General features: G+C 36.7%; 1 protein-coding gene across 5 annotated transcripts in view; it reads left to right on the forward strand.

The window, feature by feature from the left end:
• LARP4 (La ribonucleoprotein 4) overlaps positions 1–14597 on the forward strand; it is a 68123-nt gene extending 53526 nt beyond the window's left edge. For 2 of the 5 annotated variants that reach the window (XM_040642439.1, XM_040642440.1), the window contains exons 12-17: positions 192–240; positions 586–687; positions 2965–3123; positions 8306–8430; positions 8545–8713; positions 10050–14597. In XM_040642439.1, coding sequence (XP_040498373.1) covers positions 192–240; positions 586–687; positions 2965–3123; positions 8306–8430; positions 8545–8713; positions 10050–10388 — 943 coding nt within the window. In that variant the 3' untranslated portion in view covers positions 10389–14597. The remainder of the gene's footprint in view (positions 1–191; positions 241–585; positions 688–2964; positions 3124–8305; positions 8431–8544; positions 8714–10049) is intronic. The other 3 variants (XM_040642441.1, XM_008704570.2, XM_008704572.2) reach the window with 3 other exon arrangements.

The following is a 14597-nucleotide window of genomic DNA, read 5'->3' on the forward strand; positions in this document are numbered from 1 at the left end:
GTAGATGAAGTTTTTGGTAGATTAGTTTAGGATCCCTTCAGAAGAATACATATTTGTCTCTTAATAGTGGAGATACAGAAAATATAGTTAAACTAGAAATTCACCCATCTTTGATAGAATGTATTATATATTTGAAGAAATTTATGAGTTGTCCCTCCCATCATACCCACCTTTTTTATCGTTGTTAAAAGGAGAACTCTTTTCAGAGGTCGAAGACGACGAGAAGATGAGAGAGTCCAGGTAAGTATTTTTTACCTTTATTACATTTATTCATTTATTTTTTTCTTTTGTGGTTTAGTATGGCGTTGACTTGTGGTCGGTCTTTCCAGGTTTTTGTCTTATTGATTATAGTATTAGGCAAAAGTAAATAGAACCTGTGCCTTGACCCTAAAATACCCCCTACTACCACCATACCCCACCCTTAAAGCACATGTGTAGTTAGGGATTTGATCTGTGTTGCTCGTGTTTTTTAAAAATTACTTCAATACTAATATATTTACATGGTTGAAAAACCAGAAATTGAAAATATTCAGTGAAAAGTTTATTACATTATTAATGGACATTTAAGTAGTTTCAATCTTTCAGTCTTCCAAACAGTGCTATGATAACTTCATACCACCATTTCCTATGTGTGCGATAACACCTGAAGGAGAATTCCTAGAAATGGGATTTCTGGGTCACAATTCAGTAAGTTGCTGCCAGTGTATAACTTTCTTTTTTTTTTTTTTTTTTAAGATTTTATTTATTTATTTGACAGAGATAGAGACAGCCAGCGAGAGAGGGAACACAAGCAGGGGGAGTGGGAGAGGAAGAAGCAGGCTCATAGCGGAGGAGCCTGATGTGGGGCTCGATCCCATAACGCCGGGATCACGCCCTGAGCTGAAGGCAGACACTTAACCGCTGTGCCACCCAGGCGCCCCCAGTGTATAACTTTCTATAGGGGTTGTGCCAGTATACACTCTGACAGAGATTGAACAAAAGTTCCTGTTTATCAGTAGCCCTATAAATATATAACTTTTTGCCAACTTGATAAAGTGTTTATCATTCACTTACAAAGCTCTCTGGATGGTGTTGGAAACTTTAACTGTTTATTAATTGTTACTTGCCGGGGGGGGGGGGCAATTCTCTACCTACTACTTATTCTTCTATCCACTAATCTTATAAAACTGCTTATAGATTAAAAAATTTTTATAGTTCTAAACATGTTTTTATTGAATTTTGACTTACCTAGCTTCAAATTATGTTTCTGTTTTTTGTGGTTTGTTCATGGGGAATGTTTGGCATCTCTTAAGTGAGAGCGAAAGGGGTTGACAAATCAGAATAGTGTAGGAACCCACAGAGGTCTCAAGAAAACCCTGCCTAGAATTTACAGATAAATTATAAATTGTAGTATAGTACTTATTTTACACATACAAATAGTGAATTGTACGCACTTATCAGTGTAGTATACATATAGCATGTAGGCTATATATAATATATATGCAAATATTACATATATAAGTAGTGAAAAGATAAGCATTTTCAAAGAAGAAAACATAATGCATTATTACACAGAATGGTCTTTAGGGCAAACTGTGAACCTCTTAAAATAGTTTTTTTTTTTTTTTTAATAACTTTCTGTACCATGGGCAGCCATGACATGGCAACAACTTTTTTAGGATACTATTGCAGCAGTCCACATGAATCCTCAAGTGGCCCTGAACAATTGAGGAAAGAAGAGATTAGTTTTGAAGTCCATTTAATATGTTGAAGATATATTGAGGATTGAGGACTGAAGGGGTGAAGAAAAAGGAGACAAGCGTGCTTTCCAGTAGGAAAGGCAGAGTGGAAGTGCCTTTGTGCAGGAAGGAGATTTTAGCTAGAGATAAAATTTACGATTTGTAAGCTTACACGAAGTAATTGAAATCATAAAAGTAGATGAAATCATTCAGGGGACTTGTAGAGTAAGTGATTTAAATAGAGTGGTCAGGAATGGAACTTTGGGAACATAGCTTTGTGGGTGAAGAATGGGATTATTTGTTATGTTCCTTGAAGTATCCAAGCAAAATTTGAGTAGAAAGGGCTGATAGGCAAATAGATGTCTAGGTCTCAGGTAAAGGTCTGGGCTGGCAATATTGAAAGTGTACCATTCAGTGAGTTTTGGTAAATTTCCAGTGGTGTATAGCCAGAAAGACACCCAAAGTGAAAAAGATTGTTGTGAAGGTGTTTGCATATAGGTAGTAATTGAAGCCATGAGTAGAGGCTATCACCCAGGGAGAGTAGGAAGTGGAAAGAGTAGTAACCACGTAGAAACTAAAACTGTCAAAGGGAGTAGGTAGAGAGACTCAAGCACCTGATTGTGAGATCTGAAAATCAGAAAGGTATCACAGAAGCTGAGGGAGGAATGAGCTCCCAAAGGCAAGTATGTTTACCATGCCAGGTGCTATATGAGGTCAGGAAAAAAAGTCTGTCAGATTTTGCATTGTGGAAGGCATTGGTGACTTGCCAAAGCAATTTTAGTGGTGATGAGTACAGAGGTGAGGAAGTACAAGTGAGAGGCTTGTCAGAGGGTATAGGATGGTGGGCAGAAAGGCAGATCAGGAGATTTTTCAAGGGAGGATATTATTCTGTTGAGACTGTATGAAAGAAAAGCTGATGGTGAATTTAGGTCAGATAGGGGTTTTTATTTTTGTTCTGGAAGGGAGTATCACAAACTTAGCAAATAGTGGAGATTTGGTTAGCAGGCTTAAGGAGTGTGGCGAAGTTTGCAAAAGAAACAGGAGGGGAAGTTGGCGAAAGGTAAGTAGGATTGATAAAAAAATGAGAGCACAACTGAGATGAGAAGCCAGGAATTTATAGGAGAACAGACAATTCTTTGCATTAGTTTAGAGTTTTGTTTGTTTCCTTACGGTTTTCAGCTTCTGTGGTGTACAGGTTAGGGAATGAGATTGGCATGTGACCTGTTTTATGATTTGTGTCTTTTAGAGACCCCAGTCTTCAGCTGAAGCAAAGGCTCCAACACCAAAGTTTGACTTACTAGCCTCAAATTTTCCTCCTTTACCTGGAAGTTCATCAAGAACCCCAGGTGAACTTGTTCTGGAGAGCAGGATGTCTGATGTTGTTAAAGGTGTCTACAAAGAAAAGGTAAACACTAAGGCAGCCATCTTTTACTTATAGGACCATAGTTAGCTTTTGTTTGCAGAGTTATTATTTGAAATTTTATTTGCATTTAATATGTATTTCTATCATAGTTTTTATTCATGGGATTGTCATCTTACTTTGAGTGTTATGAAAAGATTTATGATAAAGCTACACAGGCCAATAAAGCACTGGGTGTTGTGTAAGACTGATGAATCACAGACCTGTACCCCTGAAACAAATAATATATTATATGTTCATTTAAAATAAATAAATAAATAAATAAATAAATAAATAAATAAATAAAAATTAAACCAATTAAAAGAATAAAATATTTCTTCACTTTTGCATGTCTTTGTATCAGTCGGCTCAGCTTGGAGGACCAATTAATGCAAGCTGGTGAAAAGTGGTGTTTGCACTTAAGTGCCTATAATTAGTCAATGATGTAAATGAATTTTAAGTTAGTTTGGTAAACTCAGGCTTTCAAATAATGGAGAGTTGATATCAAAGGGTTAGAATATCAGCCTTTAGGATAGGTACCCCATCCTGAAATATTTTTGAGTGTAGACTTCTTCCTGTGCTGAATCCTTACACCCCACATATTTTTCTCAGTTTCTTCCCTTTTTTAATTCAATTTTTATTTTTATTTTATAGTACATACGCGTAGTACATCTAGCCTTGTAGTGAAAAATAGTAGTCCTCTGCAACCATTTCGACTCTAGCTTTTTTTCCGTTTTCCCCCTGTATTTCTTTTTTTTTTTTTTAAGATTTTATTTATTTATTCGACAGAGATAGAGACAGCCAGCGAGAGAGGGAACACAAGCAGGGGGAGTGGGAGAGGAAGAAGCAGGCTCATAGCGGAGGAGCCTGATGTGGGGCTCGATCCCGTAACGCCAGAATCACGCCCTGAGCCGAAGGCCGACGCCCAACCGCTGTGCCACCCAGGCGCCCCCCCCCCTTTATTTCTAACTAACATGGTTATACTGCTATTTTTTCTTTTCTTTCTTTTCTCTTTTTTCTCTTTTCTTAAGTAATCTCTACACCCAGTGTGGGGCTTGAACTCACCACCCCAAGATCAAGAGTTGCATGCTCCACTGACAGCCAGCCAGGCATCCCAATATACTTTTTTTCTTGACTTTCCAATTTGTGATGTTGTCTATTTACTTTCCATTTAGAATATAAGGATTTAGCTCGCTTAAGCCAACTACTTTTCTTATCCCCCCTGTATATTGTACTGCATCATATCTAGGATACCATCCATTATAAGATGCCCTATTAATTTAGTATCACTAAGATAGTAAAAAGCAGGGGTGCCTGGGTGGCTCAGTTGGTTAAGTCACATCTTGATACTACTTTTTTTTTTCTTTCCATAACCGAACCTCGTAGTATACTGCCATTATTTCTTCTTCCGTATACAGTTGTGGCCTGCTGGACAATTATGTAGCTGGGGCTTGACTTTACCATCATCCTGAGAATTTTCCTTTATTTTGTTGGCTCCTCACTCTTTCTTACTTTTGTTTTACTTTCCTTTAATATGGTGGGTCACATCTTCTTGAGCTTCCTGAATTAGTGGGTTTTAGTATAAATTTCTTGAGGTCTTGCATTCCAAAAATGTTTTTCTGTTTTCACATTGGGTCAGTAGCTTATTTCTGTAGAGTTCTGTATTAGCGTTTTTCTGTGGAATTTTGAAGGTATTTCTTTGTCTTCCCTTGTTTAAAAAATTGTGCAATATTATAGTTTTCTCATCAGCCTTAAGATAGACAGTTTCCCCACCTTTGAAAATCTGTAATTAAACGTTACTGTAGTTTAAGTAGCAGTGTTTTTTCTTAGTAATGCATGAAATAATGGTGCATTTTATAGTTGATGGCTTCTCCCATTTGGTGAGGTGTGATTCACACATACATACGTTTTTGAAGAAGAAGAATAAAGTGTATTTCCCCTTGTAATCCCAACCCACAACTGTGGACAGTGAACATCACCAGCATCTTAGCCATGCCACGTGTCTCCCCTCCCCTTTTATGATTCCTCCTATTCCTTCCCTTCCTCTCCATCAGAGGAAACATGCTGACTTTGCTATAATAATTTTCTTGCTTTTCTTTATAATTTTACCATTCCAGGTTGGGAAACTTTATCTGTAGAATAAGGCCAGAAAGTAAATATTTAGGCTTGTGGGCCACATGCTAAAAACTTAAAAACCACTCTTAGCTCATAGGCCATACCAACAAAACTCAGAGGCTGGATATGGCCAGCAGGCCTTCATTTGTCAGCCCCTAGCCTAGAGAGTATGCTGTTCAGTGTGCCTGTTTTTGAACACAACGTAAATGGAATATCTATTCTTCTGTTATTTCTTTCATTCTATATTGTGTGAAATTCATCGGTGTTGATAAAACTAGTTCATTTTGCACTGTTGTATTCTGTTTTAAGAATATCATTATTCTACTGTTGATAGACGCTTGAGCTGTTTGACATTATAAGCAACTCTGTGAATGTTCAAACTACACAGACCCTGTTTTTAGGATATATACATAGTGGAATTGCTGAGTGATAGGACATTTTTAAAATTTAATTACTGTTGAGGTTAAGTTACCTTTTCATGTTTTATTGGCCATTTGAGTTTCTCTTTGTAAAGTGTCAAGTATTTAGCACCTTTTATTCTATTGGGTTATCCCTTATCTTACAGATCATGGAATTTTAAAATTTATTTTGGATACTAATCCTTTGTCAGTAATGTATGTTACTAATGTATGATTTGTTTTCAGTGTTCAGTATTTGTGAGTGGAAACAGGTTCTTATTTTAATATGGTCATATTCATCAGTCTTTCTTTTATGGTTTGTTCTTTTTTATATCTTGCTTAGAAAACGATCTGGTTTCCAGAGATCCTTTTCAGAAACCTATCTGATCCTCCTTTGACCTCTTTTTTTCCCTCTCTGGAGGCCTTTAGGATCTTTTATTTATCCCTGGTATTCTTTTCTTTTCTTTTCTTTTTTTTTTTTTTTTTTAAAGATTTTATTTATTTAACAGAGAGACACAGCGAGAGAGGGAACACAAGCAGGGGGAGTGGGAGAGGGAGAAGCAGGCTTCCTGCTGAGCAGGGAGCCTGATGCAGGGCTCGATCCCAGGACCCTGGGATCATGACCTGAGCCGAAGGCAGATGCTTAACAACTGAGCCACCTAGGCGCCCCATCCCTGGTATTCTATGAAATGTCATTAAGGTGTATCTTGCTATGGCTCTTTTTTAATTCATTGCACTGGATACCATCTGGAAACTCATCCTTACATGCTAGAAAATTTTTGTATATTACTCTTTGATAAATTCTTCACTTCTCTTTTCTTCTTTCTTGAACTCTTAAGTTGATATTGCACCTTGTAGGTTGAACCTCTGATTTTGTTTTGGCTTTCCTAATTTTTATTTTTGTACTTGTCTATATTTTCTACAAAGTTTTTCTGAATGTTACCTTTAAACCTCCTGAAATTTGGGGGTGCCTCGGTGGCTCAGTTGGTTAAGTGTCTGCCTTCGGCTCAGGTCATCATCCCAGAGTCCTGGGATCAAGCCCCGCATCAGGCTCCCTGCTCAGTGGGGTGTCTGCTTCTCCCTCTCCTTCCCTTCCAGCCCTCTCCTCGCTCTCCCCACCCCTCTCCCCAACTGAATCACCCAGGTGTCCCTCGCTATTGTTTTTCTTTTACTTTTTAAAATTGTGGTAAGGGGCGCTTGGTGGCTCCATTCAGTTAAGCATCTGCCTTCAGCTCAAGTCATGGTCCTGGGATCAAGCCCTGCATCCCTGCTCAGTGGTGAGCCTGCTTTTCCCTCTCCCCTCTGCTGCTCCGCCCGCCCCCGTTATGCTTGCTCTCTTCCTCTATCTCAAATAAATAAAAATCTTTAAAAAAAAATTGTGGTAAATTGCATGTAATATAAAAGTTACCATCTTAAGGGGTGGCTGGGTAGTTTAGTCAGTTAAGCATCCGACTCTTGATTTGAAATGGCTTTGGTCCTGATCTCAGGGTGGTGAAATCAAGCCCCGCATAGGCTCTGCCCTCAGCGTGGTGTCTGCTTTACATTCTCTCCCTCATCCCCTCCCCAGAAATACACCATCTTAAGCATTGTTCAGTGTGTACAGTTCGGTTGGTTAAATACATTCACATTGTTGTGCATCTAATCTCCAGAACTCTTTATCTTTTTTTTCTTTTTTTTTTTAAGATTTTATTTATTTGAGATAGCACAAGCAGGGGGAGTGGCAGGCAAAGGGAGAAGCAGAGCCCAATGCGAGGCCCAATCCCAGGATGCTGGGATCATGACCTGAGCCAAAGGGAGACGCCCAATCGACTAAGCCACCCAGGTGCCCCAAGAACTCTTTATCTTGTAAATATAAAATGCTGTAGGGGACACCTGACTGGCTCAATTGGTAGAGCATGCAACTCTTGGTCTCTGGGTTGTGAGTTCAAGCCCCACGTTGGGTATAGAGATTCCTTAAAACACAAAATCTTTAAAAAAGAATAATAAAATAAAATGCTATACCCATTACACAGCGACTCCCATTACCCATTCCCCCTTCCTTCAGCCCCTGGCAGCCACCATTCTACTTTATATAATAATGTGCGTACTCTGGTATCTCGTATAAGTGGAATCATATAGTATTTGTCTTTTTGTGACTGGCTTATTTAACTTAGCATGATGTTCTCAGGGTTCATCCATTGTGGTAGTGTGTACCAGTACTTCATTCCTTTTATTGCACAGTAATATTCCATTATGTGGATATACCACATTTTGTTTATCGATTCATCAATTGATGAATATTTAGGTGGTTCACAGTTTTTTGGCTACTATGAATAATGCTACTATGAACATTTGTGTGTAGACATTTTTTCTTGGGTATATACTGCTGGGTCATATGGTAACTGTGTTTAACTTTTTGAGGAACTGCCAGACTGTTTTCCAAAATGCACCATCTTGTATTACCGCTCTCAGTGTATGGGAGTTCCAGTGTCTCCATAGCATCACAAACATTTATTTCTTATTGATTATAGCCACCCTAGTGAGTGTGAAGTGGTTTCTCACTGTGGTTTTGATTCGCATTTCCCTAATGACTGAGATGGTTGAGAATCTGTATTTACAAGTGCTAATTGGCCATTTGGATATCTTGTTTGGAGAAGTGTCTGTGAGTTAATTTTGAAATGTGTTTTTACTTTAAGGATAATGAAGAGTTGAGAGTGAGTTGCCCAGTGCCTGCAGAGGATGACCAGACAGACTGCACCTCTGCCCCGCAACTCAGCATGAGTACCAGTCCTCCAGGTGCAGCTGAGCCTCCCACGTTAAGGTACAGTTTCAGTGTAGAAGATCTTCCACAAAGACGCTACTTTCTCTTCTGATCTTTTGCTCAACTTTTTCTGTGTGCTGTACTTAGTCTGATGTCAAGCTCTCTTTTCCTTAGCACAACTCAGCAAGAAAAGGATCCAGTAGAGGATTCCACTGTTCAGAAGGATGTTCTCAACCAGACAACTGTGCCAGTTTCTTCCCCAAGTACTACAAAGCCATCAAGGACAAGTAGTGCTTCACCATGTAATAGTAACATAAATGCAGCTGTAGCTGTGGCCCTACAGGTAACTTGATAAATTTAGTATGTGAGGAAAAAAATAATAATAGGTTGAATAATGAGATTTTTTCTTTCACATAAGTCTTTACTGGAGCAGAGTCGTTTGGAAATAGCCCAAGTTGAGGCTGCCTGCCTCAAATGAAGCTCAAGGAGTTTAAAGTCACTGAAGAAATGGGAAATTTTAGCCATGTTGAGATAGTGAAGAAGTAACTATTCATTCTGGTTTTGGTTCTTGTTGGTTTTTTTAAGATTTTACTTATTTATTTGAGCAAGAGATCATGAGTGGGGGAGAGGGAGAAACAGGCTCCTGCTTCAGCTGGGCAGCTTCAGCAGGATCCCAGGATCCTGGGATCACAACCTGAGCCAGAGGCAGATTCTCAACGGACTGAGTCACCCTTGGTGCCCCCATTCTGGGTTCTTTTGTGTTTTTTTTTAATGGCTTTTTTTTCTGATCATCTTCTAGTTGAGTCAAGCTTCATTCTTATTCAGGTTATGAAGAATATATAATTTTTGGGCTAAAGAGGTTTTGAGCCCCCTTGAAATTCTTTTTTTTAATAATGTTTAACAAGTCTTATGAGGGCTACTTCCATTTTTACTCAGCTTCCAGAAATCATTTTTATAATTAGGGAAATACAGAAAAGCAGGGCAAAACACAAAATTTAATAATCTTTTCAATCATTGACATAACTAGTTGCATTATGGTATAGTTCCTTTTTTCTAGGTTAAGGACATTTTATTTTGTTATTTAATAATAGTACAGTGGCAGCTGCTGATTACTGAATGCCTGCTATATGCTAAGACCCGTGCTAAATACGTTTCACATGCTTTATCCCAGTCTCGTAACATCCCTGTCTTCCTTTTTTTTTTTTCAGATGAGGTAATTAAGACTTTTAATTAGTCTTCTATCAATATATTATTGGTTCCCAGCTGCTCTGTTGAGATTCTTGTGGAATCCGTCTCAGGGTTCCTTGTAGCCATGAAAGAGAGAAACATTTTATTTCATCATATGAATGTACATTATTAACTTAATCTGTCCTTCCTTATTAGACATTTAGGTTGTTTCCAGTTTTTTTCATCACTGTAAACAATGCTGATATGAACATCTTTCAGATAAATTCCTCAAGTGAAATTATTGTATCATATATAAATTGCCAAGGCTTTTTATTATTGCAACAAAAAAAATTTTTTTAAGATTGTTCCAATACACTTTAATAGCAGTGTATATGAGAATGCCGGTTGCCCTTTTCTAATAGCTTACTGATTTTCTTGTGGGTCACACTATCCTTTTTGTACTTTTATTTAGAGAACATACCAAAAATTTGTTTCTTATTTTCACTTCAAAGGAACCCCGAAAGCTAAGTTATGCTGAAGTGTGCCAGAAGCCCCCTAAAGAGCCATCTCCAGTCCTTGTGCAGCCACTACGAGAACTTCGCTCCAATGTAGTGTCTCCCACCAAAAATGAAGAGAATGGAGCTCCTGAGAAGTCCATTGAGAAATCACATGAGAAGCCAGAAGCAAGGGCTAGTAAGGAGTATTCTAGCTTCCGAGGCAATACCATTCCCAGGGGAGCAGCTGGAAAAATCAGGGAACAGAGACGCCAGTTTGGCCATAGGGCTATACCTCAGGGAGTGACTCGACGTAATGGCAAAGAGCAATATGTGCCACCCAGATCACCAAAGTAAAAAACAAAAAACTATCAGAAACTTCTCTCTCTTCCCATTAAAGTTGAGCCGTGGCTATATTGAACTGTTCTGGAGGGGAGGGGGTAGCCAGGAAGGAAACAGGAGAAAAGTGTATGTCCTTAAATCATTATGGATTTTGGAGTTGTGAGCAGTAGAATCCCAAAATTCATCTCTAAAGTGATTTTAAAATGCTGGAGGATTCCAATCAGTATAAATATATATATATATATATGTATACATATATAAAAATATAATTTTTCTATTTTTGTTTTTGATTTTAATTTGCAGAGATCTTCTGCCTAGAATCAATTTTGAGGGTTCAGATTTAGCTTGAGAAAAAAACATATTACACATCCTTCAGTACAGGAGATGAGGGAGTGAGAGAAAATATTTTTTGAAGAAGCATTTCTGTAAAATTAGAAATTACTTTTTTTAATCTATTTAAAGTTTGGCTTGGAGAATGCCATCTCTGCCTATATGGCCTTGTGTTGCAAAGCAGATCAGTGGCTGGTGTGCCTGTTGTGGTGTGAGTGTGTGCAAGAGTGATTGAAGCCAAATCTGTTGTCATGTTACTAAATGATTTGAAAACTGAATGTAATACTTGAGTAGATTTTTTTTTTTCCATTTTGAAATTCAGTCTGTCTTTTTGACCTTAATATTTCATTCAACAAGCTGTTAAGCTCTGATTGTACTTAGAGGTGTGACTATCAATCAGTTTGATACTCAAGGAAAGAAAGGGGGTTATTCAAAAAATAAAAATTTGTCTTAGATCTGAGTGGATAAGTCAGATGGACTTCAGAGGTTTAAACTGCTTTGTGATTTCTTGCCCCGCCCCCAACCCCTAAAATAGGAGACAGGTTTTTTTTTGTTACTTCATTGTTATTCTCTATTCTTTGACTACCCACCCCCCAAAAGCAAAATAACCAACTTGCTACAGAATTGTATGTTTCTAATGGCCTTGACCAGTCTAGTCAAATCATATAACTGTTCTAAATCTCCAGCTGAACATTGAAGTAGTTTACTCTTCTGTTCGTGTATTTAGAACTTTAGATCCCAGAATGGTAGGTCAGACTGACCCTACAGTAATTTATTTGTGTTCGTGTTAAAGATGAAACATTGTACTGATTTCTTAAAGTGTTAAATAGTGTAGAAGTAAAAAAAAAAAACAAAAAAAAAAACAAAAAAAAACCACCTTAATTTGGGGGTGACTTTTCTGTTTACAGTGTATTTTATCATCTACTTCCTTCCTTTTCTCCCCCCCCCCAAAAAAATACAGTTTGGAATTCACAGAAACAGAACCAGCAAGTCATGAGATTTTTTGACTTAAGGTGAGAAAGATGGTTGAAGAAAATTAATACATACTTTCTCAGTGAATAAAGTTGTAGCTGTCATATTAAGTAGGCAAGTTTACATGCTGGTGTTTAGAAAATGGCTAAAATATTAAAAACCATGTTGCATTAATCTGTTTTAAGTCATACCATTTTCAGAGTTCCATGTAAGGTGGGGTTTGTTTTCTTTTTAGGGATAGTTTGTAATAGTCATAACTGTCCCTTATGTTAGTGAATTACATATGTACAAATTGAAACTGTAAATTGTGAACACTGGAAAGCACCATTGTGACATAGAGTAAACATCTTAGTAATATATTAAAATGAATGTAAATGGAGGTTAAAATTACATTACTGTGAAACTCATCTTCCAACTCTAAGTTAAGCTTTGGAGATTTGTATTAGTAGGTAACTAAACACTGCACATTTCTGTACAAGCCAGGATTATCATTTCTTTGTAACTTATTATTCAGCTTGGCAATTGCTTTTGATTTGGTGGATTGATAACATGGTATAATATATTTAAGCAGTTTGAAACTATTCATTTCTACACACTATTTTTAAAAATCATCTACTAGATGAAACATACAATAAAACTACCTGTGCTGAAATCTGGGGGAAGTTTAGGTCCTTTAAGGAAAAAAAAAGGTATTAATAATCATTGACTACATCTATGATAAAAGTGCTTATTTTGGTTTACTTAGATAATGCTGCAGTTGGTGGAAATGATAAACATTTAAAGTGTTAACACTCTGTGAATGCATTGGATTTAAGAGAATAAACATTTTATAAAAATCACTTGGTAAGGATTATAAACTTAATTATTGCACTTAAAGTGAAACATTACTTTTTACAGTGTGTCACAGAAATAGGCTTGTATTACTTGTATACTTGTGTGACTTACTGTTAGTCCACCCAACTTCTAAAAACTAAGTGTTCTAATTGAAACACAAGAAAAGAGTCTTCTTTTTGAAGAAAGCAACTGTGTTCTTGCTTTCTTTACCCAGATGTTATTGAAAGTAGAAATTTGAAGACATGATCATTTTAAAATTTCTTATAAAATATATAGTGTTTTTAATTTAATTTGCCTCATTACAGCTAATAGTTCCCAGTTTGGTGGGATGTTGTATAGGGAAGAATACGTGTGTATGTGTGTGGGTGTGTTTGTGTGTGGGTGTGATATATATATATATATATATCACAGTATGTATTTAGCGTTTATTTTATTACAGCAGATTTAAGGTTTGTATCTAAATGATGCCTATGAGTTGTGTGAAACTGTTTGGATTTTTGTCCAGCAGTTCTCTGTAACTGATGCGGGTTGGGCGTTTATTGTAGTTCAACTATTTATTTGGTTCTGTAGAGGGAGGAATTTAAATGTCAAATTTTTCTCTTCATCCTTATGACTTAACATTTCCTTGGGTTGTTGGAGGCTAAAAGTAGATACAAATGATAATTGTACAGTATGGTGGTTTTCTGTCATAGTTCTTATTGCATGACGAGAACAAGAGTCACACAAGCTCATCACTTAGCACTTCATAGAGAAGGTATTTGGAGATACTGCAAAGCCTGTCTCCATTTTCTATTCTGATAATTGAGGTTTTCATGATATCTACGGCCTGTCTCTACTCTGAGTGATTTCATTTTTGCAAATACAGACACTGGCATTCAAAAGAGTGATCCATCTAAATTTTATTCCCTTGGATTTTGGAAGAAGAGAAGATCTTTCAGTAATCAGGATTTATTGTTGTTGTCATCTTAGGTGCTCAGTTTGCATGTGATCTCAAATGACATGTTGATTTTTAATTTATTTTTGTTCCTAAAATTAAGGTAGCTTGAATATTGTTTCACATTCCTTTTTAAATATTAACCAGGTTGGCTTTGCAAAAGGCTTAATGATGGAGTATTTGCATCTGCTGGAGCAGAAAATAGTATTTAAAAGTTACTTTCTTTTAGCGCTTTCTTTAGCTTTATTAGTTATGGCCTTAATATTTAGTCTTTTGGCTTAAATGTCCACTGGTTTTATTTTGACACAGTTGAACAGCACTGGGGTTAAGTCTCTTGATATTTGTGTTGGGCGTGTATATTAACCATATTTTAAAAGTACTCATTTTGTTTGTTTTTACAGAAAAGATAAAATGCAAGAGGGCAGTGTATTCCTTTTGAGGGTTTTTATAAATTCTTAACTATATGATAAGGTTTTTTTCCTAATTTTTTTTATGTTTCCTTACAATCTGGTGGCCATCAATTTAACTTTAGGCTTTTCTGGTGTCTGCTAACTTAGCTAGTCTCAGCTTCCAAGAAGATACGTAGACATTTCAGTTTTTATTAACTGAAAGAGACATTCTAAGAAGTGGAAAGAGAATTTGTGTTCAAGTTGAAAGTAAATTCTCTTTCAAAATCACCTGATTATTAAATAATTTAAGTTTATTTTTAAAAACTAACAACTTTTTATGAATTGTTGAGTAGACAATTCCTAAAAGTACAACTCAGATGTCAACAGGCTGTGTATAAAATAAAATGGTTTTATTTTCAGCTTTGTAGCACAAAACACTGATGAGTATAAACATCTACATCAATGTTAATTTTTTTTTTTTTTTTTTTTTGCCTGATTTTCATGTCTTTTGAGTGACCCCTGTTAAATGTTTGGGGTCAGGGATCAGAACCAGTTATCCAGCTTCTATTTTGTCCATTGCTTAGGTTTGTTCCTGTTGTCCAAACTGCCCCCTCCCTCCAAAAGAAGATGGTGTGACACATGCTCATGCATATTATGTTAAAATGAGTACATCCTTGTATTTGTATTTCTGTTCTCAACATTGCCAAGGTGCTATGGGAAATTAAAGTAACACAAAATTAGACAAAATAAAATTATTTAAAAGCA

The sequence above is a fragment of the Ursus maritimus genome, unplaced genomic scaffold (genome assembly GCF_017311325.1).
Source record: "Ursus maritimus isolate PB19 unplaced genomic scaffold, ASM1731132v1 scaffold_26, whole genome shotgun sequence".
Taxonomy (NCBI): domain Eukaryota; kingdom Metazoa; phylum Chordata; class Mammalia; order Carnivora; family Ursidae; genus Ursus; species Ursus maritimus.